Here is a 24,129-nt window from a genome sequence, read left to right on the forward strand (position 1 = left end):
TTACGTTTCATACAGTGTGTACTGAAATGCACAATTATTATACTTCATCATTAAACTTGAGATACCTTCAAGAGAAAAGCTTTAAAAGTTAGATGGAAATTTTAGTCATAAAGCTTTTGTTGTTTGACTTTAAAATTAAATTTTTGGAATTTTGAAAAGTGTGGAACCAGATATTCTTTTTAAAAACTTAGCCTGGTGCATGGATTGTAACCTCAATTGCGAACTAAATGCGCTACAAAACTGGAGATCCTAGGTTTGAACTCCTATCAAGGGGGATTTTCGACTTTATCAGACAGGGAATTTAAAAGCTGGAAAGGGAAATTTGGGACAATCATAAGGGAATCTTCAGTCTATATTCCTTGTGACGCGGGAGCAACACTGGAAAGATGACAGCAGAAGTGATAATGGTGGGGTCGCGGGTGGGCTACGATTCTGAGAATAAATCCTGTTTCACTCAAGTTTCAGAATTCCAAATGTATGAAAATTCTAGCTCGATCGTTTCAACATTGTCTCCATGTATTTTTGTGATGCTTCGAAAAAATATGGAAAATTTGTTACAGATTTTGGTTTCTGAACTTCCATTAATCCAACATGTCAGAAGTTTCGGGGGGGGGGGGGGGTTGAACCCTAGAAACCCCCCCTCTAAATACGGCCATGTGGAATACCAGAGTAGGCTGGGAACAAAATTACCTTTGTAACATACTGTGTTTACATACATGTAAGCTCAAATACGTTTATGAATAGATAAACGGGGGAACTGCAATTCAGAGAAAACTGACACCATGGTTTTTATTAAAGGCACTAGGGGTAGAAAAATACAGGGTGCCTGGTTGCTATGATGCTTGAAAATTTTCACCTTGCACCTGAATTTTTAAATTCAGTTCAAAATTTAAAAAAAAAAAAACATTTTTAATTGCCATACGGAAATTTCTATTGCATTTTATAAATAATGAGTACATTATGCATTTTTAATGTTTGTGTGTTTGCTGTATCATAAAATCATAATAATAAACATGCCATTATAAATTTTTGCTCTGTTCCTTGCTGAAATTTAAAATCTGCAGCGATATGGTAGTCGGCCACACATTAGAATGTATTGCATAGATATTTATGCTGTTACTAGCTGAGCCTTTAGGTTGGCCACTCCAGTGCAAGAATTAATTACATTTAATCCAATCTTGTATTAATTAATAAATTAAATATTTTCAGATTTTATCTTCTTTGGATTCTTGTTTTTTTTAGCCTGCTTTTGAAAAATAAAGCTGGCTCCTAGGAAAAGGGGCTGACACCTGAATTATTCTACCCCTGTGCATACCCCTGAATGTATGCAATGCGAGTGGAGGTGGGCTCATCAGCCCCCCCCCCTTTATTTTTCATATATTAATAGCAGTTATTGCTACCTCCATTTGGTTAAAGGTACATAAATCTTAATTTTAAACCTCAGCTAGAATATCTACAGGGCAGGGTTCTTTGTAGACAACGAAACCAGACATGATGAATTCCAATGGAGATGAGAATATTTACATGATAAGCTGCATTCTTCTGTAATTTTCATTTACACTCAATTTTCATTTAATATGCTTTTTATTATTTCTTTTCTCGATTTGAATATTCTTCTATATGAACTTCCTTCTTAATGTTTTTTCTGGATCTGGACTTCCTTCTTTCTTAGGCTAGTCTGGATCTGGACTTCCTTCCTTCTTAGGGTACAGTCTGGATCTGGACTTTCTTCTTAATTTCCTTCTATTTCTGCTTTTTCTGCGATTTGGGAATTCCTTTATCCTTGTTACAGCTTTTTCCCTTAGGCTTTGGTAACTATGCTAATTTCCTCCCTTAAGGCTGCGATTGGAACGTGCCAACACTAAATATGTGCAACCTAGTGGGTACTTGGTGCCAAACGACTAACACGCGCATCCAAGTAGGTGCCACGGCTGAAATGCGCAACCAAAAGCGCTGTGTGGCATCGACTGGAATACGCCGCCACTGAGGTAAACAAAATTTTCACTATTGGAAAGGTAATTCAAATCAGACAGATTCAAGATCTGTTCAGAGTGCAAACTTGTATCAATGCTTTGACTTCTTTAATTTACGTATCAACTTCCATATGATCACTGATTTGATTTATCGAATATATACATTAATTTATTTCTTTTATATTTATTCTTATCTTCTTATAGTAGATTTTATTGTTTTTCAGCTTTCCCATTCGTTTTATTCTTATTTCTATAGTTATTCACGTATATTATGTTAATTCTTAATCTTGTATGCCTGGTGCTGCCATCTCTGTTCCACTTTTGCAAACTATTTACATTGGTTAGTCCTATTGGGTACATAACATTATAATTACGGTAATAGAGGAGTAAAACCTCCACCCCACTGTGGATTGTGATTGACGGTGATGGTGATGACCATCCTTACTAACCAGAATCAGTGAAATCCATATGACCATGTTTGAACTGCTGGCACCACTTCACTGTGACTGGATGTGAACTTGCATTTGCCCTGTACACCATCACTATTTTGCAATGAATCTCTGAACAATTGACACATTTTGCCCACAGATTTCATGCAACTCCTCTTATCTCAAGTTTGGAGTAAGTTTTCAGCTGACAAGCCAGTGTGCACCGTGACTACAACAAAACTGCTAGCATGATGCCAATGAAATGGACTTACTAGTGAGATAAGAACTCCATTTCACTCACGTGCCATCCTAATTGCACCTTTCTACCACAATGCAGCAATATGTGTAACTTTTTAAAAAGTCTCCTTCATATTTGCATCAGCTCTTTTATTTGGGATGACAATATTTAAGAACAAAGTAAATCTTTTCAGCTACATACTTAATTAGTATAATAAAAATCTGACTTTACACTATTGTACGAGGCGTATTTTTTAAGTAAGTACCGTTTTGATATGTACAAAAAACAAGTAAACTTTTTGTAACAATTTTATTGTTACATGAAAGACCACACTTTTATCTACATTTCCACATAATTGCCACCAATATTAAGGCACTTATCATATCGAACAACAAGCTTTTGTATTCCGTCATCTTAGAAGTTTGCCACCTGAGTTGACAGCCACTGCAACATGGCCGTTTTGAGACTATCATCGTCATCATGGCGCTGACCTCCGAGATGCTTCTTCAGTTGCAGAAACATGTAGTAGTCACTGGGTGCTAGATCGTGGGCTGTATGGAGGATGATCAAATTGTTCCCAGCCAAATTATGCGATGAGAACTTGAGAAGAAAAGTCAAGGTGCTACCTAAACGTTTGCTTTTGTGCACCTCAGTTAACATTTTTGGTACCCATCGTGAGCACAATTTTCGATAGTTTAAGCATTCGGTAACAATTTCGTAGATAACACTTCTTGAAACTTGAGGGAACTCCTCTGATAACGAAGAAATCATGAAGTGTCTGTTCTCTTTCACTTTTTCGTCGACTTTCTGCACCAAATCGACAGTGATCGCTGAGGGTCGCCCACTCCGTTCCTCGTCATGAACATTCTTTCGGCCATCTTTGAAAGCTCTTACCCATTTGCGTACCATTCCATCACTCATAATGTTTTGTCCGTACACTTCACAAATATGATTGTGAATTTCAACTGCTTTCATGCCTTTAGCACTAAGAAAACAAATAACAGCACGTATTTCACAGTCGGCGGGATTCTCAATTGGCGGAGGCATTTTAAATACGCAAAAGCAAATGTATACACGATCGATTGTTGCCGCAATGGCGTCTGTGGCTTGCCAACAGATGTAGGTACACAGTGTGCATGCACGGGACACCGACCGCAGCACTGCAGCAGCGGAATTTCAAAACGGTACTTACTTTAAAAATACGCCTCGTACTTGAAGTTTCATTTTCTCATAGCAAGTATCTTATCAGAATAGAGTAACCTTTCCGTAATGGGTTCAGTGTAAACCTAGGAAGTCATATTCCTCTATAGACAAAAGAAATCTGGGATAAGATATCTGCCATCATATAGATGTGGTGTATGTAACAATTTACAGCAAATTTACATTGCACACTTGTTCAGATCCCACTTACGACTGTAGACCCAGTCCCAATTAGCCTATCTGATTATAAAATGGACTTAAAACATTGGCCAGGAGTCTGTTGTTAATATAATGAAGCTTCAACACACAGACTCAGTAAGAAGATGCCACCAACAAGTTTCTATCAATTGAATATATATATCCTCGTGCCATTACACATGCCTATAATATATCAGTACAATTAAATCATGCAAGAAATGCTGAGGTATGTTGCGCACTCTTGTAGTTACAGGCATGCATCCATGGGGAGGATCTCTTCGATGGTGCAGTGGTAGCGTCGACGCCTTGTAATCAAGAGGTCCCGGGTTTGCCTCCCGGTGGAGGCACATAGTGGTTCGGATCCCACTTTAAACTGTAGGTCCAGTCCCAATTAGCCTTACTGTGCATAAAGTGGACTTAAAACAACAAATCAATCAATCAATCAAAGCATCCATGGGGAGGGCAACCGGGACCCCTTCAAACTGCCAGGGTTTTGGATAATTCTTAAGACTCAAATGTTCTGTCTTTTATCATCAAGTTTAACTTTTATCATGATAGGACTGGAGCTACAGTTTAAATTTGGATCCAAACCACTGTTCAATATGTCTGAAAAGGGGATCAAAACTGAGACCCCTTGAATCAATAGGTTTTTGTTCTCTTTATTTATTCACTTTATGCCTCATCCCTGATGGTTTAGTTTAACATGGCAATGGGAGGAATTATGACTAACTCTCTAGCCTTCTTAAACCCAAAGGTTCATGGCTGCAGCAACACAGGCCTTCCATCTGTCCCTATCTTGAGCAAGATCTATATACTCTTTTCCATCCCTACCGATTTCCTTTAGGTCTATCTCAACGTTGTCCCTCCATCTTCGTCTTGGCCTTCCTGCAGGTCTCTTACCATCAGGTTTCCCAACAAGAATCCTGTAAACTCCTCTTTTCTTTCCCATTAGTGCCACATGACCTGCCCACCTAAGTCGTCTTGATTTAATCATTCTAATAATATCTGGACATGAATACAAATTATGTAGTTCTAAATTATGTAACCTTCTCCACTCACCTGTCTCCTCATCCCTTTTAGGTCCAAATATTTTCCTAAGGATCTTATTTTCAAACACTCTCAATTTATGTTCCTCTTTCAATGTAAGGGACCAAGTTTCACATCCATATAATACTACAGGCAAAATTACTGATTTGTATATTTTAACTTTTAGTTTCTTAGATATTAAACGAGAAGACAATAGTTTATGAAGAGAGAAGTAACATGCATTTCCTGAATTAAGCCTACTTTTTATTTCCTCTTTAATATAATTTTCATCTCATTATGATAATGACAAAATAATAACCACGTACTCCAGCTCTGGACTCCTATTTTTGCAAACTATAATCTCTAGAACATGGAAGTAAGGTTGGTTCCTGTTCACAATACCAACTCACACCATTAATAAAAACAAAAAACAACCAAAAATAATAGAAACTTGAACCACTATCCATAAAGAATCATTAAATCTTAAAAGGATTAATACGTATACTGTTTACATAAAACAGTGCAACTCGTTAAAATTGATTCGGTAACGGTTCCAATTGTTTTATGATTTTTTTTTCAAATTCTCCTAGCAGGAAGACTAAATTATCGTAGAACTTTGGCAATCATTGTTACACAAAATTTGAACCTTCCTTAACGTAATGAGTGCTGTTCGGATTTTGAAAAAATCATTTATGTTGAAAAAAAAACTTAAAAATTACCTTACGCAATCATGCACGCTTCCCATGGACAATGTATTTTCCGTTGAGAAGCAACTGTAAATATCGTAGACTAGTGGGAATTAATGTAGAAATAAATCGGAAGCTTAATAGAATGCATTTAGGGACTTTACTTTAGTGTTAACAGAACCAAACCTGGCCCGCCTAACCTAACTACAAAATCATATATTGAACATAATCTTAAGTAATTCGTAAAACTCCACTTTATGTGTTAACAGACGTAAATCAAAATCAAATTGAGTAAATATTGCGTTCGTAGCATGATGAAATCGCAATAAATCAAAAGTAACTTGGGCCATTGATTCTCTGCGAGGTGAGATACCTGATTGAAATTTGTCCCTCCCAACTGTAACTTCTGGATCTGCTTCTGTTAATTTTAACATGACTTATGAATTTTTTGGTATTATTAATGTGTTCTATCCTTAAATATACATATATGTGTAGGGTATTAACAGTACTTTCTGCATTTTTAGGAGAAAATGTTCCAGACAATAAGCACATTAATTGGTGACACAGGACGAATTGTCCAGAAGAGAGAAAAGAACGCAGAGATAAAATTCCAGATTATTCCTCCAAAGAAGGAAGACAAACATGACAAAGGAGTGAAAGAAAATAACAATAATGTAGAGTTAAAGGAATCTTAATACTAAGGAGGAGAAAGATAGGTAATTGTTTTTCTTGTGATATTTTTCATTAGCATGTAATGTTGCTGCTGTTTGTGGCATTTATTCCTGTTTTTTTCCTTTTATATATATCATTGGTTTCCAACTTCAAAAGGTCCGAGGGCCAAAATTATATCCAGCAGTTGATTGGCGGGCCACATTTTCTTTTTTTTTTGGGGGGGGGATTAAAAATTACAAAAATTGTAAGTACTCAACCGAAAATGTAGTACTTTCGCATGATCTAAATTTCTAAAATGAGGCAATAAAAACAATGGATTCACAAATCAAAATTGTATAATTAGAATTTATTTCACAAAAACCCAATAGTTATGGATGAATTGAAAGAAATGAAAAACACACCATAGAAATAAGAATCCTTCATAGTAAGTGTTCAATGTGAAAATTGAGGCCGATCTGCTTCTTTTATTAAAGTTGGAATGTCCACTTGAATTTCTGTATTTGAAAGTGTCAGAAGGTGAAGCAGTGAAGAATCTGCCAGTCAGCTTATGTAGCGCTTCCTAATTAACTTCATTGAAAAACACGTGTATTTGCTGCCGAACATCGACGTCATTCTTTGCCCAAAACTACGTACGTTTGGAAAGCGTTCCTTTGAAAGGTATTTGAAAAACTCTGGCCCCTTTTCTTGCCTAGTTTGAAGGAACACATCGCCTTGCAAATCACACAATTCAAGTTGGAGAGAAAAGCTTCTTGTTCTTCGATGTTAATGCCAAGAGGATTGCTAAATAAATAGCTGGATGCTGCTTTTAAGTTCTTCAAAATCTTTAAATCTGGACTCACACTCATCCATTATTTCTTTAATATTTACACTGAATTCAGAAAAGTCCAGTGTTTCTTCATCTCCATCTAGCCGCCGACAGCTTGGAAAATGGACCAGGTTATTCCTCTCCAAAGTAACGTTGAAAATCTTCAGTTTATTACGAAACCCATTTATGTTTCCCATTAAATCTGACACCAGCTGGTTTCTTCCCTGCAGATTCAAGTTCAGTTCGTTCAGATGAACTGTTAGAAACGCCAGTTGTTTAAGGAAATTCATAAATAGAACTATTTTAATAAAAATACATAAAATTAATGTATTTTGGAAACTGGCTTCGCGGGCCGCAAAAAATGACATCGCGGGCCGCCAGTTGGAAACCCCTGATATATATATTTCTTTTGTGATTAGTCTCATTAACAAAGTAATTAGTCCTGTTTGAGGAATATGTAGAAGATTTCATGTAATAGTAGTGTCAACTAGGTGATAGGTGCAAAAATCCTGTTTTGAATTCAAATTATATGAAGGGCTCAGGGGTAAAGGGGTAAAACATGGTAAGTGACAATCTAGTTATTATTGAGTTTTTTAAGCACAAATGTTATTAGAAGCTACACTGTAGATAACTTGTTTTCATGTTGTGTTTACCAATTTCAGAAGGGATCAATGGAAATTGTAGGACGTGGCAGTTACATCCAAAAATTGAAGGATGGCTTTTTTAATTTTGTAACTCAATAATGACCAAAATGTCACTTACTATGTTTTACACCTGAGCCCTTCATATAGATAAAGTGAGAATGAAACTTTCTGATAAATTTTCTGCAATGCCTTAGAATATGAACTTTTCTGAATTGCAGTTTTCTTGTTGTGATGGACAAGTTCTGTAGGGCACAAAAGCAGGAATAGCAGTGATAATGTGAAGAAGAAAATAAAAAATTAAATATGCTGACCAAGGCAGTAATTTATTTTATTAAAAACATAAACTAACGTAACGTTTCAACCTTCTAGCAAGGTCTTCTTCAGACTCTGTATCAAGTACAAAAGTAACCAGATACAACAAAAGGGCATTATATATACACACAAAGATAACTCCCTCCAGGCTATTTAGAAAGTTGTTTGGAACTTTCTAGCAAATGACTTTCACTTTCCAACTTTACTTTCACCTAAAAGGCTAAACACAATTACTTCCATATAGAATGTGGTTGGACTTTTAATCTCACGCTCTTTTCCCTTCATTTTTCTTCCTTCTCCTCTCCTCTTTCTCTCTTGTCCTTTCCACTCTTTCCAACATCTTCTTCCATTCTTTGTTTAACTTCAGTCCTCCATTCCAGTTCATTGTGTCTTCTTCACCTTTCTTCTCTATTTCCTTGGCTTCCTTCCATTTTCTCACTAGCATTCTTTTCTCCCTTCCTATCTGCTTAGCCTCATCCCACTCTATGTCATGTCCTGTTTCTCTCGTGTGTTTAAATATTGCATTTCTCTCTCTCTTAAGTCGTACATCATCCCTATGTTGTTTCAACCTGTCTTTCAGCCTTTTTTTCGTTTCTCCTATGTACACACTCTGACATTCTTTACATTTTACTTCGTAGATAATCCCTTCCTCTTCCTCTTCTCTGTTTTCCTTTTTCTTGTTAGCATTCCTCGCTATTCCTAAGATGCTTCTCCCTCCCTTCCTGTAAGTTTTAATTCCCGCTTTCCTAAGCACTTTGCATATCTTTTCTGTGGTCTTCCCCATACTCCTTATTCCAAACCTTCTCTCCTCTTTTTCTTTCTCTTCCAATTCTCCCCTGCCCGTTTTCTTCCTTCTTCTGTTTATGTCCAGTCTATCCTGCTTCTCATAGCCATTCTTTTCCAGCTGTTTCCATAGGCTGTTTATTTTGCCTTCTTTTTCACATTCTTTCATGCATATTTTCTTGATTCTGTCCTCCATATTCTTTATAAAATTTCTTTTTGTCACCTCACTTACATCACTTCTTTTGTGGCAGAATACCCCTGCTGCACACTTCTTCTGATGCCAAGCGGTTTCAATTTCTTGTCCTCTTTTCCTTTTCATCAATATATCTAGATAGCTTAACTTGTCTTCTTCTTCTATTTCAAGTTCCAATAATATCCCTCTTTCTTCATCTTGAATTTCTTTGGCAAAAATGTCAAGCTGCCTCTTCGTTCCCTTCCATATGCCAAAACAGTCGTCCACATATCTGCAAAACAGAATTATTTTGTCACCTCCCTTTTCTATCACTTTCTTTTCCCATTCATTCATAACCAATTCAGCCAATGCTGGGCTTAGACTGGAACCTATATTTAGTCCTTCACTCATTAACATTATTTTATCTCCCATTATACTGTAACCGTTATTCCAAATGGTTTCCAGCGCCTTCACTACCCTTTCACTATCCCATTCTCCTATAATTTCTTGTCCCATTCTCTTTTTAATAATGTCCAAAACGTGGTTACTTTTGTACTAGATACAGAGTCTGAAGAAGACCTTGCTAGAAGGTTGAAACGTTACGTTAGTTTATGTTTTTAATAAAATAAATTACTGCCTTGGTCAGCATATTTAATTTTTCATAATCATGGAAACAAGGCTTAATGGTGTTATAAGAAGAAAATAAGTGACTGTATTGTATTGAGTACATTTTTAATGAGTAGGAAAGTTTGACAGTTGGTGAAACAGTTTTATGTTTATCAAAATATAAAACTTCACAGTTTGTGTATCATACGTTAAAAATTTAAACATATTTCATAGTAATGACTTACTCTGTTATACTTCTGTTTGAATAGTGATAGTATGTATAATTGTGTAATAAACAGTATAAACTGTCATAAACTCTTTGTTAGAAGAAATAAGTGAAATCTATAACAAAACACAAGGAGCATGCAATGTTAGCATAAAATCAAAATTTTGTTATTTACTTAAGTACATTGAGTATATACTTGTCAAAGACAACGTTTGGGTGGCAACTGCCCCCTTCTTCAGGTCAAGAAGTCAGCTTTACGGAAATCCACAAAGCTTCGTCATTTAGAAAGGATATAGGTTTTTACGTGGACAGGTTGAATGCTAGGATAACAAATGACTGGTATGTACATTTGATTGGATAGTAACATAGGTTTTAACAGTTTTTATATGAGTTTTGAGGGATTTTAAAATGTGGGAATAGTCCTGTTTTAGTCATTTGTTATCCTAGCATTCAACCTGTCCATGTAAAAACCTATATCCTTTCTAAATGACGAAGCTTAGTGGATTTCCATAAAGCCGACTTCTTGACCTGAAGAAGGGGGCAGTTGCCACCCAAACGTTGTCTTTGACAAGTATATACTCAATGTACTTAAGTAAATAACAAAATTTTGATTTTATGCTTATATATGGTAGTGAGTAAGTCGCACGCATCCAAAATATGAATTATGCAATGTTAGTTGGGCATTATCCATTGTCTAGTGCTTTAACACTATGTTTCTCTCATCTTCAGGTGAGCAAATTTATTTTGCTGGTGGTGAAAATCAAACCTATGACTGACCTGTGATTTTACTACAAATCTGTTTCTCTAACCAACCATTAGTATAGTTTAAAGCTGGTGTGGACTGGCAGCAGTGCTCACATTATGCAGGAATGAGTAGTCTGTATCGTGATGGTCTCTGGTCGTAGACACTAATGAAAATGTACATCGTTGTATATTACCAGTAACAGTAATAAATAGTTATTGTTGTTCATTTATGCATCGCTGTTTCTGTTAAGGATCCTGAAAAACTGAACTACAAAAGCACTAGACAGTGGATACTATCCAATTAACATTGCATACTAACGTAGAATCATTGTCACTAACATTCAGAGAATTAAGCTCAAGAAGTCAAAAATCATCAGACCTATGTGGTATTCCCTGAAATTGATCCAGCGGTGTCAGATTTTTTGTTGAGTTTGAAGAACTAGGAAGTAATAATTTGGTATGTTTGTATTGTTGAGGAGATAAAAATAATGAAAGTGTACACAAACACAGTAATATTCCCAAAGCATAAGTGGATTTTGTGTGTACAAACATGAAAATTTATCAGGCATCCCCAAGTGTTCAAGCAGAAGACACGTAACCTAGTTACTGCAAGAATAGCTTCCCAATTATCACAGTGCTGGTTAAAATTTAATTTTTTGAACTGAATATCAAAACTTAGTGTTTGCATTCAAAGATCAGACACTCAAAGATCAGGGGAAGAAACCAGGTAAGTCAATTTTCTACCTTAAATGAAGTAATGTTGTCATTTCCTTTGATGTGGATGCTATGCTGGACTTGACTACAACCTGCTTTCTCTTGTTTCATACATTTGACACGTTCATTTGTCAAAGCATGCAATTCTTGTATATTTTCATTTACATGTTGAGTAACGTTTTGCAATTAAAATTTCATTTTGATGGAGTTTGACAAAGTTGACTTACCTCTTTCTTTCCTCTGACACTTCATTTATAAAATTCTTGAACTCTGAGTGCATTGAAATACAAATTTTACAAAAACTTCGTTGGTTCAATATTTGAATTCTGTTATTTTACTTCGCTTTTCTTCCACTTTTGGCAAATTGCAACAGTGAAGATGAGTGATGATGATACGAAATTGATGAAGGGATACTCATAAAGAACACCTGTGCTGAAGCTGGGATTTGAACCTGCGACTCCTGGCATCATAGTATGCTGTGCTAACCACTTCACGACAGAGGTAGGCACCAAAGACTTTGCATTAATTAATACTTGATAAATAGTAGAGCTGAGCCGATACCGATACCATGACCAATTCCTACCGATGCCGATACTTGTATAATTGCAGTATAAAATTCCAGTATAAAATAACAAAGGCTAGTTGCAGATCCATACTAACTCGTCACTTCACTAGGGCTGTATGTAGAAATAGATTTGGAGAGCCAGTCCGAGCCAAGTGTCTCAGAAATATAATAATAAAATTGTTTCTATTTAATACGTTAATATAATTATAGGTCGATTTGTAATAATACGCAAATTAATTAATTAGTACTTAATTTCTCCAATGTGTAGAACTTGCTCAAGATAGGGAAAGATGGAAGGCCTGTGTTGCTGCAGCCATGAACCTTCGGGTTTAAGAAGGCTAGAGAGTTAGTTAGTTATGGAGTATTGTTGTATGTAACCACAGACTAAGAAACGGAGGAAAGACAACGTTAACACCTATTTTGTTGTGTTTTTCTTGACTAAAAAATATTGTTATTACATAAATAGTAAAAAGATGCTATAAAATCAGAGGTAAAATGGCAAATATTCATCATTTAGCTTACGTGTAGTTAAGACCGCTAAAATTTGTGTAAAACAACTGTCATGGCAAGGAAATTAATGTCAAAGAAGTAAAAAATTGAATATTTATTGAATAACAAAAAGAATGATGGTGTGTCCATTTGATGAAAACTAAAATTTGTGATAAATATTTTATGTACATTATTGTAAGTATAATGGTGTACATAAATCTTTATAGGGGCCTCCCCGATGCTTTAGTGGTAACGCTGTCACCTTGTAATCAATAGATCCCGGGTTCGATACTCAATGGAGGCATTTAGTGGTTTGGTCTCACTTTAAAATGTAGGTTCAGTCCCGATTAGCATCTCTGTGCATAAAGTGGACTTCAAACAAATACTCAGTGTTCCTTAGTACTGTCATTCAAAGCCGTATGTTCCCAATCTAATCTTGGCAGCAATAAATAACCCTCACTGACCGATACCGACAGTCACACAAAAGACTGACACATAAGGGAATAGGACAAGAAGGAATTGCTGAATCCCCTTCCCTCTTGAACGTAGATCAAAAAAGCTAATTTCACAGTGATCTTCATCCTTCTTTTCCAAGAACTCCACAACTACCTGACCCAGCATTAGAGCAGCGGGTGGTTTAAAAATATCCACTTATATTACCACCACAAGCTTCAAGCAAGAATTGGCTAGGAATGGTTTATTTCCTACATTGTTAACTAAGCAGTCACATGCCTTCATGGTCACGTTTGAGTTCAGCTTTCACTTACCCATGCCTTTGATCTTGCCATCTGCTTCCCAGGAGGGTGGGGTTTTATCCAGTCTCCCAATCTGTCACAAGGAAGGGTGAACGAACTTTTAGAAAGGATAAATGTAGAGTCTAGCTGTTGCCTTTTCCTGCTTTTCTAGCCACTGAAAATCTTCGGTATCAGTAAAAGAAAATCAACCGATACTCACCGATGCTGATCCCGCCGATATCAGCCCTAATAAATAGTGATACTCTACTAAAATATACTGCATAATATCTATTTATATATATAAAAATGGATGTATGTGTGTGTGTGTGGGTGTGTATATTTGTTTGTTCCGGCATAACTCTTGAACGCCTGGAGCAATTTCAACCAAACTTAGCACACGTATCACTTGCGATCTGGAAATAATATACTGTGGGGGTAAGACACCCCTGGCACCCCTAGGGGTGGGGTGGGAAGGCGTGATATGTAAAAATAATCGATAACCACTGATATTAAATTCCACACAGACATCTGTGACTCTATGCAATCTGCACAACGATAATGTTTCTCAGAATGTCTAACATTCAGGCTGTGTTGCGAATGGAATCGTTAGTTTTTGTGACATTCCAATGTGGTTCAACTCCAAGTTCACCACCTATCGGCATGGGGGGTGAGAGGAAGTGAAAAATAAAATGCCACAAATTACCTAAATTAGTGTCGAATCCATAGTTTTCGGAGTCGCTAAGCTAATTGGTGACATTCACGATCACATTTAAAATTAGTTACACTATAGTTAGAATTCATTATTTTCCTGTCTAATACAAGATTGGGATAAATAAATTCCCAGGCGATGCTGGGTAATCAGCTAGTCTAATATAAATATTATTACATAAAATAAAAACTCAGAATTAACAAACTAATAAATTTATTTTAATATTATTGCAAATTAACATTTAAACTGTGGATGCTACAAGAGTAGCTTTCCAAAATACAATCATAATGATGCAACAGCTAAAACCTATTTATGTAATGGATTCAAAATAGCTCCGAATAGATACATAACTCAAATCTAAATAACATTTGAATGTAAGGAATATATATTTCAGAGATACAGAAAAGTAATAACATTATTTACAAGAAATGATTTTAATTTTTTATGAATTTTTGATTTTTGTATATTGAATGAATGGATTCCAAAATAATTTTTGTGTTTTAAATTATTGTATCTGAAAATTAGAATGTATATAACTTTGAAGTGATTTGTGTTCAACAAAATGAAGCACGTTAATAACAATGTAATAAGTATACATGCGGAAGATATCTTATTTAAGGTTAACAAGCACAAACATATGTTGTCCTCAATGAAAAAGCTAGCATATTTCTTATGCTACTGCAAATAAAACATTGTTAGCAAACTTACAATGCAACATAACAATTCACACAAATAATATTGTTATTTACAGTACTTAATGTGTGACCTTGAAAACACACAGTTTGAAACGGCAGTTAAAGTTCTTCCTATTCAAAAGAATAGCAAATTCAACTTTGCATTTAGAATATAATGTTTTAAAGATGAAAATTCATCCCCAATGGCTGATTAGTGCCGCAGACATCTCTTTGGTTTTCTCTTCAAATTGCACTCCTTTTATTTTTTTTGTTGCTAATTTCACTGTCTGGGTTCATCATACTGGTAATCATCTGAAACAAATGGAAGAATATACAGGTTATACGAATTGTAAATATTTCAATTAGACACAAATATTGGCCAAAATTCAAAACTTTTTATGTCCCAGGAGTTTGTAGAACAGTGGTTCTGTTGCCGGCCCCCATGGCAGAGTGGTTAGCACATCGTGCTATGGCACCAGGGGTCCCAGGTTCGAATCCTGGCCTGGACATAAATTTTTGCGAGTGTCCATCAATTTCATCACATCATCACTCATCCCCATCTTTGCAAATTAGCCAAAGTGGCACAAAAAAGCGAAGTAAAATAAAGCAAATCAATGAAAAACAATGGTTCTCAATGTTCTTGAGTCCGTGGCCCGGTGAATTAATTTTTTAAAAGTCAATTACCTGATCCCAACAATTTTACTTGTAAATAGCTTACTATTATTTTAACTTTATACATTAATTGATATGTACCCTTGAAATTTAATATAAGTAAATAAATTATGGCATTTAGAGAGTATTAGTTTGATTATGACTAGGCTTGTTGAAAAAATGTAAAATTTGGTTTAAATTAGTAGAAAAAGACTGGGTCTAATGGAATCTTTTAATTTCCTCTGGCTAATGTCATTAAATTAATTTGGTAAGTGTTAATTTTGATTGGAATGTTCCATTTCAGACACCAAAAAATTCCAGTTAATCAAATATTTTACACTTCCAATAAATTTTTTAATGAAAATTTCTCTGCAAACTAATTTGACAGTTTTGCTCATCTGTCATCCTTCAAATTTAGAGGCGGGAAGCAACGCGTCCCCCAGTTAGATTGTTTGATCATTCACCACCACTGTTGTTATAGGATTTTGTGTTATCGCAGTTGAAACCCAAACGAAAAGGCAGCTTTCCAGCTGGTTGCTAGCTTGGGTTGCAAAGTTCCAAACTTCAGGAGAACCTCTTGCACCCCGGTTCTGAAGTTTGCAACTTGCAACACCATGCATAACAGCAGAAAAGAGGTGAAGTAGTGGCCGGAGCAAAGCAGAGCCATCCTGTTGCCCCCTCCATACAATCCCTTTCCCTTTCACACATTCATTAGTCAAACCCTCTTGTGCAGAGGACTTGTTTTTGTTGGCTTGCTCCACAGACTCCCGGGACACATGTAGATGACTGCAATGCATCCACTTAAATGATCTTCAATTCTACTCAAATAATATTTCCCTTTAGTACATGTGGATATGAGCCGGTAGGAAGAATGTTTTTGAATGGAAGTGCTCCGAAGAGAAAGTTGACACTTGACTAAGAAATATGGCTTTAGTTGTTATATCTTGCTTTTTTTGCCTTACGACTCCAGCTGTGCACTTCTGGCCAAGTGTCGGCTTTGTGTGCCCCCTCCCCTATCTGACTTACATAAAAACAATGAAGCTAAAACATTTGAAGGACATGGGCTTGTAAAGAATTATTTATTTTTACAGGTACACAACTTACTTAATAATTTATTGTGTTTGTATAATTGTGAATAAAAGGAAGAAGGACCAGGAGGGCTAAATAACAGCAACAATTGATAATCGTACCACGCAACATAGCTCTTTTAAATAACAGACTTTTCACCGGTCTCCATGGCGGAGTGGTTAGCACACCATGCTATGATGCCAGGGGTCCTGGATTCAAATCTCAGCCTGATATTCTTTGTGACTGTCCCTTCATCTTTGCAATTAGCCAAATGTGGCAGAAGTGCAAAGTAAAATGAAGCAAATCAATCCATCAATAACAGACTTTTAGGACTTGGTAATATGAAATGAGGCAGTTGAGAGGGTTCTGAAAGAAATTATTCTTGAAAATATATGCCTTCATCAAGTACCTCTATACCATAGTTTCTGCAAAAATCAGGTCCTTCTCTTGAGTTACAGGCAGCCAGAGAACAGTGACAATCCAACAGCTTTCATCTCACGCTGAAACTAAGAAAATGTCAAACTGCTAAACCTCCCTTTCTAAAAACCCAGAGCATACTATGAACTGTCCTCATTAATAATTCAGAATTCTACTTGTACCTTTCAAATTTTTAATTTCAAATTGGTCATGCTCAGCAAGTCAAAGCCATGTAGGTGGAATGCGATAATTTAGAGTTACATTTGTGAAAGTCTACTATGCTCAGATGGGCTAATTGGAACTTGATCTAACTGTAACTCCACCAGGAATCAAACTGAGGATCCCTTGAAATTAACAGTGTTTACCCAAACTCAAACTGTGCCCTCTTCAGTAATTCAAAGTTGTATAAGTGCAACCTATGACTCCCTCAATGAACCAAAGGTTTGTAGGTGCAGCACTATGAAAACATTTATTTCAAATCTCCCTTATGCACATATAGGCTAATCGGGACTTGACCTGCTGTTTACGATGGATAGAGGCATCCATATTTCAAGTTTGACAAAAACACAAAATGTGAAATAACCCTGTAATGTTCATTTTTCTTGTTTTGAAAGATGTGAGGTTCATTTTCCTACCATGTTTTGTCATGAAATTATGCAAAAGGAAATGGAAAATGTGAAATAAACTTTTAAATATGAAATTTGGAGTTTATTTACTGATGCAATGTTTTCTGAATTCTGAATTGCCCTGCGAGATATGCAAATATTTGAGAAGCATAAATGTACCCCTTTACACAGGAGTAAACTTAATACCCTGATAACTAAATAAACATCCTATTAGAAGGGAAATGTTTATGTAATATGTGTAGTTTTTAAATGAAATTTGGGGTTTTATTTAACATTTTAACACTGAAATGCCATTTTATATACTGTTTTTGATCCCGAAACGTTATCTTCCATAAATATGCAGTCCTAACAATGGAATTCAAACGACTTCATTGTGCCCTACTAAGAATGATCGTAATCATCCTTGAGAAAAATATGCAACTTCAGTGTAACCAGAGTTCCTTTATTTTTGTCCAATACTTTATGTACACTTAGTAATTCAAATCTATAAGTGTGCATTGCAATGTTTGCTCTCCTCAATAATTCACAGCTGCGTGGATTCATTAAAAATTATGCCTCGATCAATATTTCAAAACATGCAATGCCTATCTGTGATCACATGGAAATAAGGAAACAACACATAGTTTCATTAACATACACTTTTTTTTATTGAGGGATGTTAGGAAGGAAGTGACAGAATGAGTTGTAGTTGAATAATACATAAATATAATAATAGTGTGAAGAAGGTGTAATATAGGGTTGCCTTAGTTTTTTAGGCAAAACCTAAAATTAGTTGATTTCTATCTGCCTTATGAATTCTGCACTTCATATTTTAAGATTTATATGCATATTTTACATGAAGTGCAGAAAACCATTTTCTTTAATGCATAATTTCCAAAACTTGGTTAGGGTATATAATATTTTTGTTTCATATTCTTTCAACACTTACCATGGTCATCACGGTAGTCATCATCATCATCCCTATCTCTAGTTCTTTCTGCAAAAAAAAATAAAAAATATATATACTTAATTACAAATGAGAGTTAAATATTAACATAGACCAATAATACTAAAATTAGTGCAAGAATATTTAGATATAATTATTGTAATATTCACATATGGTTCAGTACAATGCAGTGTGTTTTCAAATCCCTTGCCCCAGTAAACTATTTAAATTCTTTCATCATAGACTAGCTTCTAGGAGGAAACTACAATAATTAGGAAAATGTATGGAGTTTTTGTGGAAGTATTCAGTGTACACAGAATATTACTTAATCCTAAAATTAAAAATATTTATCTGCAGTTGATTAATTTTGCATATGTTAGTTCAATTTCAAACTTTGTGTACTTAGGTATGTAATTTTTCACCACCTTTAAATTCTGCATAGACATGCTCAAATAGTACCATTAAAATGCAGTGCTTTTTCACACATTTCTAGAATCAAAATTATGAAAGCTTGACTTCATGGCATACAAAAATGAAAATTAATGTAGGGTCTTTAAAATAAAATTAATTCAGAGCAATAGATTATTTTTTTTTAGCTATCACCATTTTTATTAGTAGAAATGAAAAAAAAATGCTAACAATTTTTCAACTTATAAAGTCTGGAAACAAAACGAGTATGCTTGTTTGAGCTTGTTTTTAAGTCCACTTTATGCACAGAGAGGCTAATTAGGACTGGAACTACAGTTTAAAGCGCGATCTGAATCACCGTGAACTTCCACCGGGGAAACAGAACAAGTGAAGCTAGAAGGTATGTCTACATTGTGTACTCCCTAAGTGACACATCATGCTGCAAGACAGTTTTAAAGTTAACTGTCTTCACAACTGATAGATGTGATTAAAGTTGAATTAGCCGGCCCCCATGGCCGAGTGGTTTGCACATTGCACTACAATGCCAGGGGTCCCAGGTTCGAATTCTGACCTGGGCATGGATGTTTGTGTGTGTCCATTCATCAATTTTACCATATCATCTCTCATCCCCATCTTCCCAAATTAGTCAAAAGTGGCACAAAAAGCAAAGTAAAATAAAGCAAATCAATCATTCAATCAATTAAAGTTCAATTAGTTAAATTTGTATGTTGCCCTTGTGTTGGAGTTGTCGGTGTAGATAGGAAGATACATAAATGCTTTGTCGTGTTTATTCCTGCATCTGCTCCACGAATCCATCTTTTCGACACCCTCATTGTCAAGATAAATACAGGGAGGTAAAAAAAGCAACACCAAATAACAAAAATGCAAGTAATGAAGAAATAAAAAAATCATTTTGAACATACCATACTTACAACAATGAATGGAAAAGATTAAGATAAACTTGGAACCATTTTAATTCTAAAGGAAAGTAATTACTATGAAATTGCATGAAAGAATCACATTTAATTGTTCCATTAACAATTATAGTAATCTGTCCAACTATGAGGGTGATTGTATTGAAAACCTTAAAAGTGCAATAAAATTCTGAAAAGTTGTACAATTGTTTTGTACGTTAGCAGGAGTTATCTTTGTGGTTGAAATAATGACCAACAGGTGGTAACATGATGCTGCAACACTGAAGAAGGAAGCAGCATCAGTGCAAAGATGGCCACTCCATTGTCGACATGCACCGCGTTAAAGCAGCGATCTGTGATGCATTTTTTGAGTAGTGAAGGTATTAAACTGGTTGTAATTCATCACAGGATGAATGTGCAGTGCAGTTATTTGTGTGTGTCCCTGCAGCAAGTGTACGAGTGGTGTAGAAAGTTTAACTTATGTGGAGGATGCCCCGCGCCAGGCCAGGCACACCGAGTAGTGACAAACAAAAACATCACCGCAGTGGAAGAGCTTGTGAAGGAAAACAGGCATATTACTGTGAAGGAAATAGCCGCCATTTTGGATATTAGTGTTGGTTCAGCACACAATATTGTCCATGATGTGCTGTGATTCAATAAAGTGTCGGCAAGATGGGTGCCAGTTGGCTGCTGAATTGAGAGACCGTCGCGTCGATGCCTGTGAGGAACTTTTGTGTTGTTTCCAGGTCGAAGGTGATGGATTTCTGGAAAGAATTGTTACAGGAGACGAAACCTGGGTGCACTATCACCAACCTGAAACAAAAAGATCGAGGAAGGAATGGCCCCATAGCTTGTCGCCAAAACCCAAAAAATCCAACCATCAGCAGGAAAAGTCATGTTCACTCTCTTCTGGGATGCAAATGGGTAATTTTTGAACATTACATGGAGAAGAGAGTAACAGTGACCAGTACTTCTTATGCAGATATGCTCCAAAATCACCTTTACCCTGCAATCAAGAGTAAACGATGAGGACTTCTGACTTAGGTGTATTGTTACTGCATGACAATGCCAGACCGCATACTGCCCGTTTAACAGTTGCATCAATCCAGGATATGAAATTTGAATGTCTCACATGCCCACCATATTCACCAGACCTTTTCCCCAGTGACTTTCATGTGTTCGGACGGCTCAAAGAGGTGATGGGAGGCAAGCATTTCCGAAGCGATGAAGAGGTGAAAACCACGGTGCACGAGTGGCTGCAGTCACAACCAAAATAATTGTTCTCACGAAGTATCTATGGACTTCCGAAGCGCTGGAATACATGCTTTGCACGCCATGGGGACTATGTTGAAAAATGATGTATGTATAATTTTTCTGTATTTCCTCATTTGCCTCATAATAACTAATTAAGGTTTTCATTTGAATCACTCTCGTACATTCAATAAATAAAAGTGTAATATTTTTAAAGTAATGTCTTACCGCAAGGCCTAATTTTGCATCTCTTCTTCTTTTCAAGTTTTCTGGAACATTTTTTCCCACCATTTCTTGGTTCATGCTGTAAAATGATGATATGTAATTAATTATTAAACTTTCAAACTAACTTAATGTTCATACATACATAAGATATGTTAAAATAATGTAAGAATAAATAGACTCAAAATAATGCTGTGATATTTTTCGTTTCTCATGTGCTAAACTAGCATTTTCTGTTGAAAAAATCAAATTTTCCAAATCCACCTTTTACCTATATTCAAACACCATGTACATTTTCTTATAATTGGCTAATTCCATACAAGAAGGTCCAGATAACAATAAGCAGTTGCTTCACTATTTTTAAAGCTTTTAATTTTCTGTGTTGTTACTCTGATATGTTGATAGTTCAAAATACATTTACTTCGATTTCTAGTAATTTTTCTTAGGACTGGGATCAATTGTGTTTTTGCATGCACCAATTTTGGCTATTTCAAAACCTTGCATATATTGGATTTTCTTAGGTTTTGTTAGTTACAGAGATCTTGGTACAAACATTTCTTTTTTAGTGAAGAACAATTTATAATATTTTTTTATATATCTTCATTATTTTTTTAACAAGAAAGTAAATACTTTCAGAATGACATTACTTACCACAATAGTACGATATTTTGTAGTAACACCTCTACCACAAGTTTTACTACATGGAGACCAATCGGTCCAGTCTGATAGTTTGCAATGTACAATGACACTGTCACTTATGTGAGACAGTGACGTCAAAGGTGGTGGGAATGCAATATCCGTATTTATGAGATTTGGATTTAAAACAACATCATCATCACCATTTAATATGTAGCCAACCATGTTATCTGAAACTAATAAAAATATAATAAATCAAAAGGTGCAACAACTAAGTACTGTAACACAAAATATGCCGAACAAATTCACAATACTTTATACATAAAACTGCATCAATAATGACAGAAATTTTCATTTAGACACAATATTTTTGTAGAAGGTCAGATGATGTATACATACACAGGTTAATGTTTTCAATCTCACTTCATTATCACCGTAACCCAACCTACGTAGTGGAATGGTTAGCACTGCATGCTAGGATGCCAGGGGTGGGCATAAGTGGTTGTTGTTTTTTTTTTTTTTTTTGTGATTGTATCTCCATCAATTTCATCATATCAGCCATCATCATCTTCACAATTAACCAAAAGTGGTGTAAAAGCGAAGTAAAATAAACCAAATCATTACCACCGTAAGTTTTCCTTCTCTCAGTGTGTCCAGACCTAACAATTTTGACATGAAGTCTCCGAGTAGTGAGGTAATACCAGTGAATTTTATGTTTGAGTGCATGGGGACCCTGACATCTACCAGGCACGTCCCTCGGGTGGTGGATGAGGGATCCCACCAGATATGGTAGGGTGGTTCGAATATAGAATAAATACCCGTGGACCAACAGGGAGCCCAGTGCCTGGGGCTTAATACTGGGCCATCCTCTCTCTAGGGGTTAAAATATAGAGAGCCGGCCCGGAGGGCGAAGACCAACAGTTCCAGAGGCGGAAGAGGATCATAGAGAAAATCCCAACGGCAATGGAAGCGGAAGAGTTACGACCTTAGTGGCCAATATGAGCCACTAAGAAGTGGATTGGATATCTCCGTCAAATATCCAAAACCAACTGCTGCCTTGCAGGGGTGTGGGAGCACCAAAGGATATGGGAGAAAACCCTGAAAATAAAAATCAGCCTGGTCGTTGGGCTAATCCCCCACACCAGACTAAAACTAGCGGATTCAGAGAAATAAAGGTAGCCTCGGAAAGGATGGATTTAGTAGAAGATGACAAGCAAGGAAATGGAATATCCGAATTGGAACTTGGAATATTAAAACAATTAATGGAAAAGAAGTGGAGATTGTAGGAGAAATGGAAAAGTATAAACTAGCAGTACTAGGACTAAGTGAAGTAAGGAAGAAATGCAGTGGTATAATGTGCCTTGAAAGAGGATATGTGCCGAGATATGTTGGAGTAGGTAGAGGAAGAAGAGCTAAGGAGGGAGTTGGAATAATAGTTAATGAGCAAATGGAAGAAAGGGTGGAATCATGGGAACCAGTGAATTCAAGGATAATAGCAGTTAGACTGAAAATGGAAGAAAGAATAACAATAATACAAGTTTATGCCCCGACAAATGATCAGGACATATTGGAGAAAGAAGTTTTCTATACTCAATTACAAAGAGTAGTGAATAAAGAGAATGAAGAGAATAGGAAGGTAATATTGATGGGAGATCTTAATGGTAGAACTGGAAACAATAGGATGAGGTCACATGGTTGTATGGGACCATATGGAGGGGAAAGTGTGATAAATGAAAATGGACAAAGATTAATAGAATTCTGTGTAGAGAACCAATTGCTACAAGGAAACTCCTTTTTCCAGCATAAGAAAATTCATAAAATCACTTATGAAGCTGAGGGAAGGGAGGCAAAGAGTATAATAGACTACATAATTTACGCAAGAGCTCTTCGATATGCCTTTATGGATGTAAAGGTAATTCGAGGTGTTGAATTGAGTACTGACCACAGACTGCTAATAGCTATAACAAGATTTAAGAGGAATAATAGAGAAAGAGATAGGAAGTTTGAAAAGATACAAGTAAAGCAGCTGGCTAAGGAAGAGAAGAGAAAACAGTATAAGGAACTAGTAGAAGAAAAATTGAATGAATTGGAAATAAGAGGAATGGAAATTGACAGTATGTGGGAAAAATTTAAGGAAGTGATACTATATGCAGCAATTGAAGTATGTGGCAAAGTTAGGGTGAATACAAAAAGGAAAAGAACTAATTGGTGGATGGATGAAGTAAGGAGGAAAGTGAAAGAGAAAAAGAAAGCATGGAAGAATTACCTAGAATTAAGATCAGAGGAACATAGGTTAATATATGTGCAAAAAGAAATGAGAGTAAATTGGCTGTAGAGGAGGCAAAGCGAAAATCATGGGAGAAGTTTGGAAATGATATTGAACAAAGTTTTGTAGAACATAGAAAGCAGTTCT

General features: G+C 35.9%; 2 protein-coding genes across 5 annotated transcripts in view; one reads left to right on the forward strand and one right to left on the reverse strand.

The window, feature by feature from the left end:
- mIF3 (mitochondrial translation initiation factor 3) overlaps positions 1-24,129 on the forward strand; it is a 34,723-nt gene that overhangs the window by 7,110 nt on the left and 3,484 nt on the right. The window contains exons 2-3 of one of the 3 annotated variants that reach the window (XM_083119516.1): positions 6,274-6,465; positions 10,699-10,870. In XM_083119516.1, coding sequence (XP_082975642.1) covers positions 6,274-6,444 — 171 coding nt within the window. In that variant the 3' untranslated portion in view covers positions 6,445-6,465; positions 10,699-10,870. Of the gene's footprint in view, positions 1-6,273; positions 6,466-8,088; positions 8,164-10,698; positions 10,871-24,129 lie in introns of those variants that run through there. The other 2 variants (XM_083119517.1, XM_083119515.1) reach the window with 2 other exon arrangements.
- LOC145985452 (spondin-1-like) overlaps positions 14,121-24,129 on the reverse strand; it is a 67,617-nt gene continuing 57,608 nt past the window's right edge. Inside the window, exons 12-16 of one of the 2 annotated variants that reach the window (XR_014441423.1) lie at positions 21,732-21,952; positions 21,087-21,162; positions 18,289-18,336; positions 16,727-16,823; positions 14,121-14,910 (exon numbers count right to left, since the gene is read on the reverse strand). Coding sequence is in view for 1 of the 2 variants with exons in the window: in XM_083119514.1 (XP_082975640.1) it covers positions 14,879-14,910; positions 18,289-18,336; positions 21,087-21,162; positions 21,732-21,952 (377 nt within the window). In the remaining variant the exon portion in view is untranslated. The remainder of the gene's footprint in view (positions 14,911-16,726; positions 16,824-18,288; positions 18,337-21,086; positions 21,163-21,731; positions 21,953-24,129) is intronic. The other variant, XM_083119514.1, reaches the window with a different exon arrangement.

The sequence above is a fragment of the Lepisma saccharinum genome, chromosome 3 (assembly GCF_977018435.1).
Source record: "Lepisma saccharinum chromosome 3, izLepSacc3.1, whole genome shotgun sequence".
Classification (NCBI taxonomy): Eukaryota; Metazoa; Arthropoda; class Insecta; order Zygentoma; family Lepismatidae; genus Lepisma; species Lepisma saccharinum.